Here is a 20,569-nt window from a genome sequence, read left to right as displayed (position 1 = left end):
CGATTTTCTGTGTGTTATTCCCTGAACTTGTTCTTTGCATAGCAGTGATGTCTATCAGGAAAACTCCCCACCTGCAGATATTTCCCCTGGGGAAACTGTTCTCTGGTCTCTGCACTAATGAATTATATTACCAGTATTTTCAGATTTTAAGTAGCAGAGTAATTTCTGGGAATATTTGGCTACCTGTTGTGTGCTATGCCCTTTTAAAGTTTTGTGTCACCAAGGATTTCTTAAAAGGAAGCGTATTTCATCCTTCCCCAAGGAGTTCCCATGCCGACATCAGGGGCTGGGCTCGTCCTACCTCTGCGGTGACCCCCATGCAGCTCTTCCCAGTGCATCCCATTTCTCTTCCAGATCGAAGTAATGCACGACTATCAGGAAAAACGGAACTCCTTGCAGTATTTTATTTCAGACAGTGATGACAACTTAGATATACTAAAAGGGTAAGCTGTTTGCATCACTCAAAATGATGTTTATTTCTGGCCAGTCCTTGCCCCATCCACGTGTTCCTCCAACCTGACCTGGGTGTCATCTCTCGCGCTTTCACCTGTTTTATCATCCCTATGTTTGTTGTTAATGAGATTGCACTACGTTTTGAGCTAGTCGAACTGCACTGAATGCCTGTGGGTTTTTTACAGACGTTAAAATAATATACTTGTATTTTTTTCTTTATTTTAGCCACGTCATAAATGAGCTTATAGAAACTGAGAGAGTGTACGTAGAGGAACTCTTCACTGTTTTGACGGTGAGTGACTTCTTCAGGTTGCTCGTTATTGTTCCCCGGTGACTTGTACCAAAAGGCACCTGCCACTCTATCAAACTAAGCAACAGTGTGATCAGGCACGTTTCTACCAAACTGTCAGATCCCAAGCTAGTCATGAATTTTTCAAGTTTTCTCCCTAGCTTTTCTTTGTCAGAGGCATCTGTAGGAACAGTTGGTGTCAGGATGAGCTTTTCATCTAGAATGAGGGAGAAGCCTTCTGTTTGTACACAACAGCGCTGGTAATTAGTTTTATCAGTGCCTGGAAAAATGTACAAAAAGCTGGTATTTTTAACCGTTCCCCAATTTCTTTTACCTTTTGGAGACAAAAGAAAGAAGCTTGTGTTTTATCCTTGGGAGGATTCTGTCTCAGTACTGTGAAGTTCGTGGACATACAAAGCACATTTCTTTAGAAACCAGAGCACAATTTCTCATGCTGCCATTTTAGACACTTCTGCTTTATTCCAAAATAATTCTTGCTGATGGCCAAAACAAGTTGGCTGTTAAATAGCTCTCCCTTCTTGCATTTCTCTCACCCAGGAGCAAGCAGGATATAAATCTGTTGGACTGCAGGTAGTTACGCATAATTGCCCTGCACTGATTGCTTTTTTTGTTAAACCACACTCTATGTGATAAAGCACTTGGCAGATATGCAGATTTATTACTGTGCATATCAAGTCTAGATAAAGAAAAACAGACAGATAGACTTAAGTTTTCTGAAGATAGTATTTCCTCTAAAGAGGGAAGCCTGCTTGCAGTGGTTAAATATAAATTATTAATTTTCCAGATACTTATCTTCTACTGAATCCTTAATCAACTACAAAGTACCTGCTTAGTATAAGGAATACCGATTCCAACCATAGTGAGTGTGAGAGATTAATTTGGAAAGCCAAAGAAGATATGCTGTACATACCGAATACATTTTTGCAAACCTTTTTGCTACTCAGGTTAAAAAGGCCTCAAGTCTGTGCAATGCTTGGTGACTAGCGTGGCCAGCTTGAGCTGTGGCTAATGGCCTTCTTGATGTCTTTGCAGTGATGGTCCTGAGCTCTGGCCGTGCCTTCTCCCTACCCTACAGTTAGGATGTTTACCACATCTGGTGAATGTTTTTGCGTTGGTGCAGTGGTGTGATTTAACTGAGGGGAGCTTTGCACCGTTTCCTAGTTCCACCCAACAATTTGTAGTGCAGTGATGTCCCTTCCAGCTCCTGCCTGCTTGGGAGGCTGTGATTTCAAGAGGCAAGTGGAGCCACAGAGGACAGAAATCCTGAGGCATTGAGGAGAGCGAGACCCTGGTGCTCAGCAGGTCTTGTACGAGAGCAAAAAGCCCATTGATTTTGGTATTTGATCTCTGCTTGTCGGAAAGCCATCTCTGCTTTCCGACAAGTCACCTCATGCACCGGTTCTCATGAGGTTGTGTGTAACTGCATACCCCGTACAAACACGTTGTCACTCCTGTGTCCCACGGTCATAGCCGCAGATGTGTTCAACCCAGAGAAGTATTCCTGCAGGATCTCTCCCACAATCAGGCCATAGCGAGGAGAAAGTGGCTGTGATTTGCCTTTGGTGAAGAGAGAGCACGTCCGCGGTGCTGGCCAGCCCCAAGGGAGCCGTCCCAAGGCATCCGCTGCTGGACCACAACCCCACGTGCCCAGAGACTGAAAGACAGGGTTTTAGTGATGAAAATAAGGAAGTAAAAGGGATGTTGCTCGATGAAACAAAGCAGATGATTGTATTGAAAGTCTGTTCACATCCCCTTTTCAACCGCCTTCAAGGAGATGCCAAGCCAAGGCCTTACCAGCTGAGTGATGAGCCCCTTTTGCATCCCACAGGGCTACAGAGCTGAGATGGATAACCCCGCCATGCTCATCCTCATGCCTCCCATGCTGAGGAACAGGAAGGACGTCCTCTTTGGAAACATGCCCGAGATATACGACTTCCACAACAAGTACGATGCTGGCTCTATTCCCCTTTTTATCAGACTGAGTTCCCATCAAACCGTACCTCGCTCACTGCTGCATTTTGTCTCTTCTCCCGTCTCTTGCAGAATTTTCCTGCACAGTTTGGAAAGCTGCCTGGGAGCACCCGAGCGAGTGGGATTTTGTTTCCTAGACAGGGTGGGTGACTCATTTTCACATATAAAGCAGACTTGAAGGCCAATGTTTCTCCTGGTTCGTCGCACTCTGCAACATCTCAGTTATGTCAGTTGAGTAAGATGCTTCTGATACTCAATACCAACACCAAGGCAGGGAGCGTAGGTGCGTGGCCAGCAGCAGATGGGGGAGAGCAGCAGTCGTGACTACGCTGCGGTCTGCTGTGATTCCCAGCAGTGTCTTTTTTTTTACCCAGACTCTGTGACTTTTAGATATTAAAGTTGGCAGCAGAGATAAAAGCAAATTTACAGTTTGGGTGTTCACCTTATTTGGCTGCCCAGCAGGTTTGCGTGCGTGCGTGTGACTTGCCTTTCGGCTTCCCTTACAGCGAGAGGATTTCCAGATGTATGAGAAATACTGCCAGAACAAGCCCCGGTCGGAGTCCCTGTGGAGGCAGTGCTCCGAAAGCACCTTCTTCCAGGTGAGCTGCTTGTTCCTACCAAGGCAGGCGTCGTCCTGGGACACTCGCTCGTCCTAAACACCCTCCTCAGCACCCCATGGTTTTGCAGTATAGTCTGTTTACCGTTGCATGGAAGCTCACAAAGATAGCAGTCGGAGTTTCTTGTACACAAGGAGTTCAAGGCAGGTCCATTCATTATATTATTTTACGTGTTTTTATAAAATTTCTTTAGCTATGGGCACCATATGATATTTTTACATGAAATCTTCTAACTCATCAAACCATACTAGTCAAGCTGTTGGAATAATTACTTATGGTTGGTGCAGAACTTACTTAATCTGAATTCTTTGTTCCAGGAATGCCAAAGAAAATTAGAGCACAAGCTCGGGCTGGATTCCTATTTGCTCAAACCAGTGCAGCGCCTGACAAAATACCAGTTACTTCTGAAGGTATTTCATATTCTGCTTTGTAAGGACATCAGGAGATAGATTTGTTTTCCAGTTTGTTTTATTTTTCAATTAAAGGTTACCTGTAAATCAGCACCAAGCCTTAGATTACATATTCCTTATCTTGGCCCTCTGTAGTGGCTTTCAGTGAAGATGAAAATTCGCATACCTGAGAAAGGAACAAGTGCTTTTAACAAGACATTTTTTAAGGGGAGAAAGACAGTTTGAATCTGTTCAGAGATGCAAAACGACAGAAGCACTTCTAAGAAAGTGATCATAAGAGTATGATGAATGAAATAGATTGTACTGATGCATCTCTTCTCCTCAGGTTGTTATAGTGCCTGTAATCTTTAATGCATTTATTCTTGTGTCCCCCATCTGAGGCAGGGAAGTGCTGTTGTTCTCACTCTGTTAAGTGGGAATAACACTGGGGTAGTGGCTTCTGAACCCTACCTTCTAGCCTCTTGAATGAGAGATGAGTACACATGAAGCTGTAAGTGGGCACAGGAGATCTGAAACGAAACTAATTTTATATCAATTGTGTAATTCCCTAATCTGTGTTCCACTTTATTGACTTGAAGGCTCTGGATTTTATAAATCCTGTTCCTTGTGTCTGCCAGTCTGAAGACAGTCATGTGCTGCAACCTCATTTGAAGGCTTATATGACGTATTGGCAGCTGATGAAGAACCTGAGCCTTATTTCCCATTTCTTACCAAGCTGGAAAACACAACACAAAGAACTCAGCTGGGCGTGACGCCACTCTGTAGCCTGACACCATCCTTAAGAAAACCCAGAAAAAATGGGCTGTGCTTCAGTGATCTCTTCCACACCTCAGACTAACTGTGATTTGGAGGGAGTCTTTTTTCCAGTGACATATGAAAAAAGAAACTCAGGCAGCGTAGGTTGCTCTTGGGCATTGGAAACTTCAGGCGAGATGGAAAAGTCTGCTTTGTTCAAGTGCAAACACGTGCTCTTCCATTTCTATTTTCAGGAGTTGCTAAAGTACAGCACGAGCTGTGATGGAGTTCAGGAACTTCAAGAAGCTCTGGTTGCAATGTTGGATTTGCTAAAGTCAGTCAATGACTCTATGCATCAGATTTCAATAACAGGATATGATGTGAGTAGATTTGGGTAATGAGAGACCTTGCACAAGGCCAGATGATGCACTGGGAATGGATAATGTCCCAGAATGTATGAGCTAAAAACTATGCTAGAACAGCTACAAAGTGAATGGGATCAGGAAGCTCTTACAGGTGACGGTCTTCCGTCTGATTTCAGGATTTTGGAAAATATCCGCATCCAAAGGACATATTCAAAGTCGCGTAGTGCCCACACTTGCCACCTTGTGGTTCTCGAGAGTATTTTTCCAGCATGCACCTTAGTTGTCTCATGGCTCACCTTATAATTTACCTGGGGTGTCTTCATAGCATTTCTCATTCAACATTTAACTAAATACTCTCTGAGGCTGATTTTGATCCTTGCCCACTGAAGTGGTTGTCTTTCCTAGGGCTTCAGGGAAGGGTGACGGGATGACTTTCTAAGCTGCTGGTATCAGTCCTGGCCTGCTTGAGAAGTCCATCCCCCGAGACCTCGGTTCAGGCTCAAATCTCATCTGCCCTCTCCCAGTGAAGTAGCCAGAGCCCTTGACCTGGACTTCCATAGGAGCTGGAGAGTTTTCTTGTCTTCCTGGTTCTTCCAGTTACTGACTTGTATCCCTTCACATAGACTAGCTGCAGCCCTGCGTCCGAGACCTCAGCTTCCCGCCTGGCACCATGCCGTCACTCCCAAAAGTTCATCTGATCCTTCCAGGAAGACCTATTCTTAGAGTGACGTGCCTTGGAACAGAGCTGGCCCCACCGCCCGTCATTGTTTGGACAGGCCTCTTACATTTGAATTGACGTCTTTTTCTTTCTTTTTTTATTTGTCATACTCTCACCAGGGTGACCTGAGCGAACTGGGGAAGGTATTGATGCAAGGATCTTTCAGTGTTTGGACAGGACACCGGAAAGGTCCGACAAAAATGAAGGATCTTGCCAGGTTCAAGCCAATGCAGAGGCATCTGTTCCTGTACGAGAAAGCTCTGGTCTTCTGCAAGAAGCGAGAGGAGCATGGAGACGGATATGACAAAACCTCATCTTACAGTTTTAAGCATTTTTTGAAAGTAAGGACTCTTTAGTTGGGGCTATTGCCGTTTATATTGTAAACCGATAACTCTGCAGACCCAGCGAGTATTTTTCCTCTAACATGATGGCTTGTTTTCTGCTATTAAGGGCTGTAATGCCTCAATATGGAAGTGCCATGCCCAGGAAAGGCTGTTGGTTGTAATAGGTTGTGGGGACCCGCCCCAGCTGGAGCAGCAGCTGGGAGAGCCCATGGACTCAGTCACATACGTGATGGCATCTGCCAGGGAAATGGAGCTGCGGGCAAGTCCCGGGACGAGAACATGCCTTCCCTCCTCCCCTAGCCTGCTTTTCCAGGAGCAGGGGTGAGGGCATGAAATTAGGGAAGCCCTTTGCATCTTCCCCAGCCCACCTGGGAGAGCAAGGGAGCTCCTCGCACCCCTGGTCCCCAGGGAGACCCCTCGGGCTGGGCTCTGCCTGGCTGCTCTGGAGCCCCATTTCCCAGCCAGGAGGATGCAGAGATAACTCTTCTGCCCCTCTCATTGCCTTTCTTCTTTGGCAGGCTAAAAGTACAATTATCAGATGAAGAGAGTAGCCTATGGCAAAATATGAGGACATAAACAACCGTCCCAAGCCTCTAAATGCTAACTACTATCAATAAAAATCCTAAACTTCTCTAAAAGAGACCTTCTGGCATACTGTGTGTGTTGCGCACTTCTAATGTCAGCATTTTGTCTCAGTACTCTCCCTTGTTTTTCTTGATACTCTTGATGGGTGTATGTTAGAATGGAAAAAAATGGGCACTTGGAGGGAGAGCCTTCAGGCCCAGATGCTGCAGGTCCCTGATCTCAATGGGGTCTGGGGAGGGAGATGCCACGAGTAGTTGGAAAGCCACGTAATAGTAAATAAGTCCGTTCAGCTCCAGTGCACACTACAAATTGTGTATTAAAAGCAAATCCCAGGCCATATGTTTAGGTACTTAAATGTTTTTCCCAAACAGCATAATTTTCTTTCTGCAGAGCTTGTTTTCCCTGTAGTACTTGTTTTACCATACGTGCTTTTGAAAGAACTGAAGAGGTAGCGTGGGGAAAGACTGCTCGGAGGAGAAAATCCTACGCTCAGGAGTCCAGGCAATGTGGCCAGAGTTTTTCTTTGCCTCAAGAGAGCTCATTTTCCACTTGTTTGTGTTGCCACACTGAGAGGTTGGCGTTAGAGAATCCATGGATGCTGCAGGATTACATCTGCACACATCTGTTTTCAGAATTGCTGTCCTGAGGGCGAAATCATGTTTCTGGAGCTTGGTATTTGTTTGATTCATGATAGTATCAGGAAATTATTTTTCTTTGCAAAAATGTTTTCTGGGGATTCAGAATTAAAGCAAGCTGTTGGGTAGAAGCTGTGTAACTGGACGTCTGTAAAACAAACAGAAGAACCCCTCAGGATACTATTTTACACACTGTGTGAAATACCCAGTGGTAAATACGTCTTCGGCTGAGATTCAGTAACTTAGAGGATGCAGGTTCATAACTCACTGTGATGCTAAGTAAATCAGTCTGCCTCGTACCACCGTGGAAAGCGACGCAGTTGAACGCCGTCCCAGAGCTTTCCACTAACCCACCTCGGGCTGCATTGCAGTGAACCAACAGCTGAGGGACAGTAAATCCTGGTCAGGGGGAGGAAATAGAATTTCAAATCCACTAACATGGATGAACAGACCTTAAATATGTCTATTCCTGGCACTTTCCTTCGCATCCTCATAGGAGATCACCTGTAATTTCTAATATCTTGATGCCCGGGCAGTTTTGTAGGAGCTTCCGTATAAATTGCCATGCCAGAGGAGATGCACAGAAATGGAAATTGCAGAATATGGGTAAGGCACTCTCTAGGCTGCCCTTTCAACAGCTTTCATAGATTATATTTTTTAAGTTTTCATAAAATCAGAATGGAGCCTGATCCGCCTTTCTAAGGCTTTCCGGCACTATACTGCACAGGATAAAATAATTTTTAAAAATATTTTAAATCTTTTAAAATAAAATAAAATAGAACTAGGAAATACTGACTGTTGTTCAATGATGGGCCTTTCTGCATCTGGAGGCAAACACTTTCTCGGAAGTTCATGAAAGCTCTGCTGTTCATACCAGTGAAGAAACAGAAAGCTAATTAGCTTTCCTTGTTTCCTGAGGCTGTTCATAGTCACTGAAAATGGGTGCCAACATTTGAAAAATTAACTAGGAACAGAAAGTTTACCCAGGTGACCTAATCTGTAAATTGCCGTAGTCTTTCAGACCAAAAGCTCTGAAGATGCACCTATTAACAAAGAGGAACAGCAATGTTAAACAGATGTTCTTTCTAAGGCTTTATTTATATTTATACTGGATTTATCTAATCCCACCTGTGTGAATAATTTATGATAGATGGTACCATTACTATTAGATCTGTTTCAAAACATGGAAGGGGGATACTTCAGCTATTTTTGACCATCCATTAATCAGCGATAAATTACTAGCAAACTGTGCTTTAAGTGGGAAGATGGTTTACGTGATATCAGGTATTAAAGCATTTTTCAGCTTTATGGCATGTTCAGCAGGTGGGTCAGAGGTCTCCTGTTGCTAAAGAGTTTCTTGATCTCTAATCGTAGTTTGAGCTACTGATTCAGTTGGGTCATGTTGTACAGATCCTGAATTATTCGGGCCTTAAGGTGTTTCCGTCCAACTTATCAAAGTGGTAACGGGTACCGAGGTCCAGCAGCATTCAGCCACATCTAGCTTGAAGTCTGCGTGCTTCCTGAAAGCCAGGTTTTTGGCAGCTCAGGCTGTATATCCAAAAATTAACCCTTCTTTTGGAAACCTCGGGATGACGTCTCAACTACAGGGGTGGTCAGGGACCAAAAGACGTTGAACTGAAGTTCCTAAAGGAGCTGAGGGCTTCACAAATGGGTTTTAAAGACCGCTGAAAGAATGAAACGCAGAACTCAGCGAGTAAATGAAGAGTCGTGTGGCAGAAATAAAGTATGTAGAAAAATAATGTGCCATGCATTTATAAAGCTTCATATGCCTCATCTAAGAAATTTCATGCTGAAAGGGGTATGAGATGACTTTTCAGTTAGTTCCACTGATTCCCAAATGAAAAGTCCCATAAGGTCCATTGATTGGTTTCAAAAAGCTTTTGCAAATACAGCAAGCTGGCGGAAAGTCAGGGGGGATAAGTTAGATAATGACTTTCAGTTGCTACTGAAATTAAAGTTGATGAAATGTGTTAAATTGAGTGAAAACAGGTTTGTTTAACATGCTGCAAAATGTCTGGAATCATAGGGTAGAGGGAGAGATTTGTAGTATGTTTAATTTTTTTGGTTCTTTTGCAGATGAATGCAGTTGGAATAACTGAGAACGTGAAAGGAGATCATCGGAAATTTGAAATCTGGTATAGTGGGCGAGAAGAGGTCTATGTCGTGCAGGTTTGTAGCTTCAAAAATCTGGGTATTTGTGCATAACAGTGTTAAGGAAATGTCTCCCATTGATCTTTATGGGATCATCAGACATTTAACTTGCATTTCTTCTTCTTCTTTGCCCACGTCAGCATTCACAGTGCTGTCCCAGCGACGGGCCCTTGGTGTCCAGTCCAGAACTGTAGAAGTCATCTTAAAGTGGAGACAGAATTGCTCTTTGGAAATAGAGCCTTTTATTCCAGATGAAATCTCAAATAGACCAGTACTTGAAAAAAAAGATTTTACTGTGCTTAATAGCTTATGTGAATTGAGCTGGGAAATGGGCCTCATGCTTTAATGGACATGAGCCACATGTGCTCCTCTACAATTAGATGTCAGAACTGCTCCCAGAGCAAAGGCTTAACCTCCGTGGTGCTATTTCCAGTAGTCTTTTGACTCATCTACAAAATAGTAGCCCAATTGACCTGATTTCTTCCCGATTTTTTTTTTCCCTTTTGTAGCATTTTGAATAGAAATTTAGGAAGGTGAAATGTTTGCCAGGAAAACCTGTTGTGAAAATATTGTAGATTGATGGGTTTTTTAATTAGCTTTCTGCCTAGCTTTTTTTCCCTCCATGTTACAACACAGTAGCCAACTTAAATTCCTAAAGCAGATGTATGTAGCCAAGTATACATATATTCAAAGGGCAGATTTGGCCCTTTAGGTATTTTGTAAAAGAGATAAGATGCATACAAATGTGTGCTTTTGCCTGCACTCCTTGCATTGTAGTGATGGCTCCACAATTTCTACCGTGTTTTGCCTGGATGTAGTGGGGATCATCAATTTTAAAAGATCAAGAATGTTTAAAATGTAGTGGTGGCTTTGGATAAAAGGGGATTTCAGATAATTACAGCATAGAAAAGTAAGATTTTATTCATACATTGTAATGGATGATTCTTAATTCAAAATTCAGACAATTTTCTCTTCCTCCAGGCCCAAACAGTAGATCTGAAGATGGCATGGTTGAATGAAATAAGAAAAATTTTGTTCAAGCAGCAGGAGCTTATAAAAGGTACATTTGACCAATTTCTCTGTGGCATTCACTCTGTTGCAGAGCGTTTCCTATTTTCATATTGCTAATCTTCAAATCCAGTAATTCTCACCAGAGAATTGATTTTCAGAAGAAGCCTAGTAACAAAATACTGGAGCGAGGCCTTATGTTACAGGGAAATAACAAAACTTAGAGCGGTAAAGGCCAGGCGCTTATGTGAAAATGAATTTCGGAAGTACTTTTTTTTTTGTCATTACCTTGGGAATTATTTCACATTTGTTCAACAAGACACATAGCAGATGCCTAGTTTTAAGCATACTATAGTCTTCAGTGGCGTGCTCACTATTGGATTTGTGCTAACGTACCGTCTTACTCATAGGTCTGTTTTTCTCTAAACAAGAAATCATTAGGTTTGTACAAAAGGTCTAAATTTTAAAATAATGAATGCTTCAAGTGCGACGGTTACTAATAAAAAAAAAAAAAGGATTTTAAGCTGGTGTTTGACCTCCCCGCAGTGGAGAAGCAGCAGCCCGGCTCATGCACCGACCAGCTCCCGCTCTCCTCCCAGCTGAGCGATGGGTGAGTCCAGGAGCCGGACTGGGGGCTCGCTCCAGTACCCCCCCGTCACTGGGCACCCAGTGCCTTCCGGCCGTATCGCGGCTCTGTGCTATTGTCCCAGCCCGTTTCGGTCCGAGAGCTGTGGGTAGGGGGTAGGAGGGGTGCGCTGCCCGTTCATCCGTGGGTGGTGGGTGGCAGTGGTCTGGGGGCAGCGTCGGTAAGGGGCACCCTCCAGCGCTCGCCTGGCAGCGCAGCCTGAGCTCCTCTGCAAATGGAGACAAGGATCAAATATGATGCTCAAATTCAGGGAAAGACATACTGCAGCACCTTTATTTCCCCTCCCCAAAAAATTAAAACAAGGCATTGAAGTCCTTAACCGTTATGGAAACGTACCTTAAGAAGTGCCATTATTATGTCTGACTCTGTTTTACAAAACCTCGTGGAGTTCGTGTTCATTCATAAAGTAAAACTAAGATTGATTTTTTTTTTTTTTTTTTTTTTTTTATCATTCAGAAAGCAGCAGAGAGCCTCCATAAGCTCAGAAGAGAATGACTCAGAGCGCACCAGCCCAGTGATGCTGGACAGTGGGCTCCTGTCCCCCCAAAACAAGCCCCACAGAAGTACGGACCCTTCCCCTTCCTTTGGGGCACGCTCTGCGGGTGCTGGGGTAACCCCAACCTGAGCTGCACGCTGTCTTGCAGGCTGGCCGGGAATGTCACAGTCCCTGGAAATCTGCGAGGGGCTGGAGGAATGGTCGGGTAACCAGTACCTCTCCAATTGCTCAGACACCGAGGAGGAGGACGGGAACCAGCTGGTTAGTGCAGAGATGCAATAGTCCCGAAGCTCGGGGTGCTGCCGTTTTTGGTCATCTTGCTTTATTTGCTTCACTGGGTAACGGATGTATCTTGTCCATGTCTCTCAGATTTTCCATATCTCAATTTGGGGAATGAGGAGATGTCTCAGCCACAGTTTCTTGAAATAATTTTAATTAAGGTTGCTGATAGGGCTCTGTCACGTTCCCTGCGGCAGTCAGAAATAACAGCTGTATGATATGAAATGCAGCTAAATAAGATAATTTTTTCTTATTACCGCAGTCTCCAGGAAAATACAAAGCCCTTGCAGACTGCAAGAGGAGAGGATCAGAGGACCTGCTGGTGAAAAATGGGGATGAAATTCAGCTTTTGCATGAAGATGGTGAGGGACAGTGGTAGGTATTTTAGGATTATTTTGCCTTATCTCTCAGAGCCCGCAAGGCAGTCCCGTGCAACCTTGCTTGCCTGGTGATACACTCGTTGTAGCTTCTGATTAAATTTTAGACTATTCCAGAAAGCTGGAGAATTCATTCCCTTGCCAAGACTAGAGGCCATACGCGCTGGCATGGCCTGGGAAAACATGTCAGGACTTCCCTTGCCGTGGGTGTCGGGACGAGCTGTGTTTCACCAACATCTTCACAACCCCTCTTCCCATGCTCTTCCCACTTCAGGTCATGCTGCAGGTGAGAGCTCTTTGCCCACCCCAGCTCAGCTGTTGGCTTTGTTCCTCTGGGCTTATTAACAGCAATATTCTGTAACTGCAAGACATTTTCCTCCCTCAAACAGCTGTACAAGTGTTAACTGGTTAATGGCTGCGGACCATCTTTCTGTTGTATCTAAAGCTGTGGCTGGCAAGATAACACTTCATAGCTGGTTCTCTCCTTGTGGCTGGGAGCATTGCCTGGGAAAATCACCATACCCAGCCTCCTGTCCATTGAACCATTAGTCTCCTTGTCTCAGAGGGCAGCGTGCCCTCTTCTGATTTTTGCAGCAATTTGGCTGAGATTGGCTGTCTCTCCTTTCCAGGTTGATTTCTGACTAGCTCTCGTCAGCCAGCCCAGGGTCTCAGTAGGAGGGAGCGCAGCACGCTGATGCCTTGTTTGGGATGTGGGAAGGGTGATATTAGCAGGAACCTGAATCAGATTTGTGCAGGCACTAGCCTGTAAATGCACAGACACAAATGCCCCATGGAGGATTCCTGGCTGGCACCTACAGCCCTTGCACTTCAAGGGAGAATAGAATAGAAAAGAATATTTCAGTTGGAAGGGATCTACAATGATCATCTAGTCTAACTGCATTTTGCAAAATTCACTTTGTTGTTAGCAAAAGCAAGACGTAAAGCATCTCAGTTTTGCTGAATGCTCACCACCTCTCATGGTGCTTTCGACCAGTGCCAGGCAAAGATTTCTCACACCAAGCTTTTTTGTTAGCACAAATTTCACCGCATGAGTGAGACAGAGGGATGTCATTTATGAGCATGAGTATTTCCAGCTGCCTAAATCTTGGCTTGAATTTACTTATAGTACCCTGACTAAATTAATCCTACCAGTCTAGCTCAATAGCAGAGAAGTGAGGAAAGTAATTGCCCTTGGCTCCATCAGTAGTCAATGGAGGAAAACTGGCATCTCCGGAGGTCTCACACAGGGTAACTTGTGCTCTGGAGAGTCCTGTTCCTCTCCATTGACTAGAGAGGGGCCCAAGGCAGTTGTGTTCCCAATGTAGGCTTTTTAATTAGGTTCCTAGATTTAGGTGGGAAGGATACTTTAAATGCATACCCAGCTCCTGTTAAAATGCTTCCCTGGTTTGAACAAATTGTTGGTTGCACCGACAACTGTGTAGAGTGTGCCCGTATCAAACTGCTCCTGGGTTGATTTGTTCCTTTTACTAATGCCATTGTCGTTCAAAGGTTGGTGAAAAACCTAAACAGAAGAAAAGAAGGCTGGATTCCTGTCCACAGTCTGCAGATAGTAGTTGGTGACTGCAGATTTCGGAATGCCAAAGTCGCAGGTATCATATAGCACGCCTAGCAGAAATGTTTCGTAACTCCAATCAGGTCTTTTAAGCCATTTGCATTACACTTGATGTACTAAATCTGGCTGCATATGCCTCTGCAGAAAAAAAAGAAAGCAGCTACTCCAAAAAGCCCGCAAAAGTAGTAAATTAAGCTTTTTTTTGTTTGTTAACACCTTAAGACATTTCTGTGACTTTAGGCACTAGTAAATTAAAACCAAGCATTTAAAAACATAGATTTCTTTGCAAGAGCACTGGGTAGAAGATCGGGGAGAAGAGACGGAGTCTGACCAGGGATTCCCGTGACTGTTTTGCCTACTCGCTGCTGTAGCTCAAACCCCATGTGAATAGGAGGTACCTAGGCAAAAATCTCCTCCTGCTGCAAAAGACATCGTGGCCTGACCCCCAGCACTCTCAAGGCAATACTTCATTTCTGCAGCCTCACTCTTGCCCTCGTTGCTGCCTGCTTGTTAATCCATCATTAGAATAAAGTTTACAAACAGGTTACCAGGTTTCGACAGAAGGCTTCTAGCCTCAAAAGTAATATTTCTCATTTTCTAGCCGTAAATGTACATAGAAATAGATAGGGAAGCATAGCAGATGACACAAGAAAATGCCTTAAGAGCAGCCTGTCGCCCTTGCCGTGTACACAGCTTCACCACTCCATGTGTTGCCTCATCACCATGCTGTCCACTGGAAATGGGAGACCAGGGTTTGTGATGGGAGCAGCTCAGGAAACCCACATAGGTTTAGCCCGTTAAAAAAAAATAATAAAAAATACAGCAGTTAATGACCATACAAAACAAATTTTGCGAGTAGATTTCTTTTTAAATACTTCCTTTTTGTCAAAATCGATTGTTTTGATGAATATGAAGGAAGCCTTCTGACAGGCTTAAAATTCTAGTCAGTTCTTGATTGTTTTCCCGTATGTTTCAGTGAAATCCTTTCTGTACAGGAAGGTATTTTTTTATCCCCTTTGTTGCAGGGCAGTCAGATTTCACAGGCTGGAGGTTTTCTGACTTCACGTAAGGGGTAGCTCGCAGTGGGCTAGCAGCACAGCGGAGAGGACTCCCCTTGGTGTGCTCCCACCTGGAGCACCGTGTGTTGTCTTCTCAGCAATCAACCATATCTCGCTGGGTCCTGGACCACAGCCTGCGCAGGAGGGTTCTCCAGCCATAGATGCATCTTGAAAATAGGGTGCTGGCAAACTCTGAACACGGGTTTGCTTTGTCAGTGGTCATATCCCCCAAAGCCTAGAGACTCCAGCCTGGTTTACAAAGTTGCTGAGTACAAACTAAGGAGAATTTCACAAGGCAAAACCGCAGAAAGTGGTCTCGTGCTACTGCCCAGACGCTCTGCAGTCGTGTTGGCAGGGTCTAGTCGCAGCACTGAGGCTCTGTTTTCCCTGTTCAGATTAATTCTGTTCTCTTTCGCTATCGTGTATGCAGTCTCTAGGCATGATTCTAATTTTACATGCACTCCAGGCAATACTGTAGGATGCTGTAGGATGTTTTCTTGCTATTTCCTAGAGCTATTCCTAGAGCTTTTCAGTGACGTGTCCTTATAGCCATAATGTACTTGCACTCTGAAAACTGATTTTCAAACAGTACCTTTGCATTTAGCAATCCCTTTTCATCTGTGGACTGGTCATTTTATACTGCAGGTGACTTAGTACCACTGACTGCTTGGGGATGCAGTTTGGGTTGGGTTTTTTTCTGCTTTTTCAGAAGATGGAGCTCTTGCTCCAATATAGCAGAGGGATAATTAGGCAGCCAAGCTTGTAGAGCAAAGTAGGGGCAGGAGGGAGCACCGTAACCCTCACATGTTATTAGCTGCTTGTGCTGAAATGCTGTTTTGCATGTAAGCAGGGTAAACTTGATTAACATGTTGTGGGGTCCCCAAGGGCTTAGAGCGTGCTGGAGTCACTTCAGAGCTGGGGCAGAGCCAGTCCTGGCCCTTCAGCGCGGGTAGTGCCTCTGTTGTTGCTCAGCTCCAGGTCCCCACAAGAAATAAAAATATATCTCCAATTACAGATTTTCCTAACCAGAATTCATGCAAACTTGGGATTTGGGTTTTTTCAGTGCAAAGCCTTTAGCTGAATAGATGAAATGGTTCCCTTACCTTAACATTTTTTCCTAGATTTATACTGTGGCCCTAACAAAAACCTCCCACCACGGGATGGCTGATACCTGCACACTTACAAGCTGTTCCTCTCCCCTCCTGCTAATTATTCCAGTGCTGGGCCAGTACAAAACATAATGAAGTTATGGGAAGGGAACTTCTTGCTGCCCATTTGAAGTTATCAGATATATATTCAGTCAATGCCCTTACTGTTGCCAGCTTTGCAAATCCACCATCCTCCTGCACCCGGCCTGCCGAGGGACAACCTATGTGCAAAGCTGAACTTGCACCACCCAAACTAATCCACAGATGATTCTTCTTCCTTTCCTCATGTGGTTGCATAAGTAATTTTCCTTACAGATGAGTCATTACTACTGGCAATGCCATGTAACTGTTGATAAAACAAGTGTTTTGGTCCAAATCTTCTTTTGCAAAGGGGTGTGGGGGGGAAACTTTATTAAACTTTTTGCAAATCTTGGCCAGGGTATAAGCCAGGAGGCTTTTTGGGAGGAAGATGGCTGGCTTGGAGGTCATTTTGAAAGCCAGTTTTCCCTCTGGTGTGCCTCTAGCTATAATTTCCAAGATTAGTCCTTGCTGCTTTCTTCTGAATAGATTTATTCTGTCTCCTGTGCAAATCCATGGTGGATTTTTTTTATGTGTGTGCCGCAGGAATAGTTTTGTATCGCAGGTGATAACACGCAGATGTCAAAATGGGCGAGATTTGGAGAGAGCTCTGCTCAGAGAAAGCAATATTCAGAAAATAGCTACTGCTGAGATTGACCCATGTGTTGCTAGTTTAAGCTGCCTTGCTAACGTGGTCAGGCATTGCCTGGTCAACTAGCTTGACTTTTATATGAATTAACAAGGAGATGCAAGATTATCTCCTCATTTCCCTTGTGCGAGACGCACATCTCGGGGAAGGTGAGGGCTGCAGCGTTACAATCCCAGCTCCCCTTCCACAGTGGGGCAGGAGACAAAAACATTTCTGCAAGTCCCCTGGTTGCTAGCGTGCCAAAGATCCTGAGTTACAGCACTGACAGCGTCTGTGTCGTGAAGGAAAAGGCGTCTCGCCTCTCAGCTGCGCTGCAGCACCCACTTCAAGGCAAACGGAGAGCGGGGATGGCAGAAATGAGGTCGCTGCCGTAACCCAAAGCAGATGCGTGACTTGTTTTCACTTCAGTGACACTGTGCTTGTGGCCAGCAGCACCGCAGCCTCCCCTCTTGTCGGGGTTAAGCTCCGTCCCCGCTCTTCTTTTCTCTCAGCAGTGGTAAACAGATGCAAGCGAGAGGAAACGTGTTGTCTGCTCCCGAATTTTCACATCAGAGCAAAATGGGGCCAAAGCATTTTCAGCTTTTTTCACCTGACCTTTAAAAGCTGGGCAGAGAGAAGGGCGAGTGTCCCATTTCCACTCGCTGTGTGGAGGTTGCGTGAGACCGATTTCTTTTAGAGGGAGCATGAAATAGAGTAACCTGAATAAAAATAGGGATTCAAATGAAAAATGGAAGCAGTGATAAATGCCTTTACTTATTACATATATAAAAGAAGTATTGCTGCAACTTTCCAGTTCTTTCAAACAGCAGACAAGTTACATGGCAGAACTGGCCTTGAGCCCAAAGGCAAGGAGCATCCCGAGCAGGCATGGAAGGATGCTCTGTGCCAAGGCACCCGCTTGGTTTAAGGAGGACGCAGGCTCCTGTTCTACGTGCCAGACCCTCTCCTAGTTTGTTTTAACACCCCACCTGCCCAATTATCTCTTCCAAGCCTTAAGGGGATCCCCTGTGTGTGTGCTCTTCATGCTGAGCAAAGGTTTTCCCCCTTGGTGGTGCCCGAAGGACCGAGCTTGCGTGTCCTCTGTTCCTGCTGGCCAGGGCAGTGGGGATCGTCCTCTCGACGGCGGTGAGCTTGGGGCAACCCTTGACGTGGCTGCCTAGCCCACGTGGTTTGAATCTGCCTGATAAGAGTCTTGTACGTGGCTGAACTCTTGAGCTCTTGCAGGCTGGCCTAAGCATGTTGGCTGAAATGCGCGAGTTTTGTCTAAGTTCTGTTTAAAATGCCACTTGCAGTTTTGCAGATGCAGCACAGCTGTTTGCACTATTACTCATGCACTTTAATGATTGCAGCCGCAGGCTTTTGTATTTATGCAGGGTCCATTAAAGGTAATGTTGATTTCTTTTTGGCCTTTGAAACGTAAAGCAGGGTCTCCTCGTCCAACCTGCGAAGCCAGTCAGCTTCCCAGAACAGCTCTTTTGTAACGCTATAGAAAACCATTTTGAGCCTGACAAAATAAGGAGCCTAGAGAAGACAGCAGCTGGCTGCGCTGTGATAATCAAGTGATAGATGATGGAAATGAGTCAGACCCTGTGGTCCTGCCTTACACAAGGCTCCCGCTGAAGCTAGTGGGAATTCGGCTTTTAGGGAGAACCGCAGGAGTGCACTTATTTTTTTTATGTTATACAAATGTTACATGATTACAGGGAACAATGTATTTCTTGGAATAAGATGCTTTAATATTAACATCATTCTTCATTACTTTATAGATGCTGCCCTGTGTAACACGAGAAAGTTTAGTTCCCCTTGAATTAAGGGTGAACTAGCAGCATCCTATTTTCGATGCTCTTTGGAAGCTTTCAACTAAGTGTTACAGAGAAATAGCACAATAGTTGGAGTTGTCCTGTACTATTCATCACATTCACAGACCTCCACAGCTTCATCTGCACTGAACGGGACTGGGGTCCTAAGCAGCTTCTCATAGTCATAAAGGAAGCCATTCTCTGCTCTTTCTTTTTTTTCTCCTATGGAAAGTACAGTATTTTATTATTTTTACCTGCTGTTTTTCCATGACATCCATCACGTTTCATCAGAGAAGTACACTACAGTTTCCTGACACTTTGTTTAGATGCTTGAAAGTTCCTCTACAGGTTGAAGGCTTTACCTACTTACTAGCTGACAACTGTTGAAGTTGATTGCAAATAAAAGAGTTGAGTTTTGGTAAACCAAAAAAAAACCAACAAAAAACCCCAACCAAACCAAAAACCAAACGAAGCTGTATGTCCTGCTTAATTGATTTTATGGATGGGTTTTTCTTAAATATCTACTTCAGCTATGTGAATGTAATGTTCTGTAAGAGCATCATCTGGCTGACTCACATGCGAAGATGCAATAACGCTAAAGATCTTCTTTTTGCACTTAGGGTCTGACTCCAGCCCATTGCAGTCAGTCCCATTGATTTCAGTGAGGTTTGGATCAGGTCAAACTGACAACTCAGGGTTGTCGCCAATCACTTAGGGTCCCAAAGCGTCCCAAGGCTGAAACCTGTATCTAGCAAGTGTTGAAGTTTACATTAAATGTATGTACTTTTGGAACACGTGCCATAAATCAAAGTTAAATGTCCATGTTTGCACTAAGGATCTTCTTGTGATAAGACTGTACTTTTCAGCATCTTTAACAATAATGTATCTCTTGAATTTTTGAGAAAGAAAAAGGAATATTGAACACTCATAATTTAATTTTGTGTTTCTTTGTCTAGTTTTGCTTTTGTAGAACATAGGTACAGGTGGTTTAACTTTTAAGCAGATGTGTGCAAAGAGCATCTGACTGTGTTAAGAGCAGGGTTAATAGTATGCATGTGGTAGTGAATTTGCTCTGTCCCGTCAAAATGAAACGTTTTATACCATGGACTAAAGGGGGACCTTTATGATCTGACTTTGATTTGTGAACCATAGATTCTTAGACACAGTATGAAGTTGTTAAGTTAAAACAATACTGGGGTATTTTTTGGGGTGACCATTTTTGTGCAGAGGAATTGTTGAACTATGTGATGGCTGTGATTGCCAGGGGATTCCCCACCAATACTGGTGGGCTTTTCTCCAGTTTGGGTGGCCAGTGTTGCAAATAACCCCCGTACACCCTCAAAAATGTGACCACCTGAATCTGAACTGAGCAACGCTGCAAGACCCAGAAAGAGCCCAGTGTTCTTCAGCCGCTCGCAATCATAGCAGAGAGGGTTTAAGTCACAGAAGGTTATTTCTATCTATCATCTACTTTAAAATTGGTCACAATGCACTTGCTAGGTGGAAAAGTAGGAGTCTCTTAAGTTACTGTCGGGGCCATTTATAGTGGTAACAATTGTGGTTAACAGTACACATTTTGAGGTACAACTGTAAATATTTGTCTCAAACATAGCACACATTGCATATTAAGTGGTTTTAATCTTTTTTGTCTTCCATAGTTTTAAAACTAAGCTTTTATTAATTTATGAGGTTGATAGGTTCTGCAAATCTGAATGTACAGTCTGAGATTTTTAACATTTGAAACTTTGCACATGACATGGTATGTTACCTTAAGTATGCTGTTGAACTAGGCTCTTCATGTATATGTATAAATTACAGTAGAGAGTTTTCTCTGACTGCAAGTTTAAATGAACTATATTGTATATGTACCTGTAAAAAAATGTGTTAAATCTATATTTAAAGATTAAAAACTTGTTAAATAAATTCATATGAGAATATGCAACTCTGTCCAAAGACACCTCTGCTGTAGATGTAGAGAAAACAAAATAATTCTCACAGTGTTGGTTTTATTTAATTTCTTTGGAACAAATACAACCTTCTTGCTTGCCTTTTGATTTTAAAATAAGCAGTGGCAGACGATCCGATGAGCTTCTTGCTGGATGTAGTGGCGATGAAATTGGGAGAGGCACCTTAGCACTCATAC

The 20,569-nt window shown here is 43.9% G+C and overlaps 1 protein-coding gene across 3 annotated transcripts in view; it reads left to right on the top strand.

Annotated features, from left to right (window-relative positions):
• The window catches only part of MCF2 (MCF.2 cell line derived transforming sequence), a 60,606-nt gene extending 40,238 nt beyond the window's left edge, over positions 1-20,368 (top strand). For 2 of the 3 annotated variants that reach the window (XM_069811474.1, XM_069811477.1), the window contains 16 exons: positions 355-443; positions 679-745; positions 2,592-2,707; positions 2,807-2,876; positions 3,241-3,333; positions 3,669-3,761; positions 4,751-4,876; positions 5,699-5,920; positions 9,241-9,333; positions 10,297-10,375; positions 10,870-10,933; positions 11,426-11,532; positions 11,614-11,726; positions 12,007-12,119; positions 13,631-13,731; positions 13,972-18,387. In XM_069811474.1, the coding sequence (XP_069667575.1) occupies positions 355-443; positions 679-745; positions 2,592-2,707; positions 2,807-2,876; positions 3,241-3,333; positions 3,669-3,761; positions 4,751-4,876; positions 5,699-5,920; positions 9,241-9,333; positions 10,297-10,375; positions 10,870-10,933; positions 11,426-11,532; positions 11,614-11,726; positions 12,007-12,119; positions 13,631-13,731; positions 13,972-14,024 (1,599 nt within the window). In that variant the 3' untranslated portion in view covers positions 14,025-18,387. The other variant, XM_069811475.1, reaches the window with a different exon arrangement.
• Positions 20,369-20,569: the final 201 nt, after the last annotated feature.

Source organism: Haliaeetus albicilla, chromosome 23 (genome assembly GCF_947461875.1).
Source record: "Haliaeetus albicilla chromosome 23, bHalAlb1.1, whole genome shotgun sequence".
Taxonomy (NCBI): domain Eukaryota; kingdom Metazoa; phylum Chordata; class Aves; order Accipitriformes; family Accipitridae; genus Haliaeetus; species Haliaeetus albicilla.
Note: the sequence above shows the minus strand (reverse complement) of the source record. Positions and strands in the feature narration are given on the sequence as shown.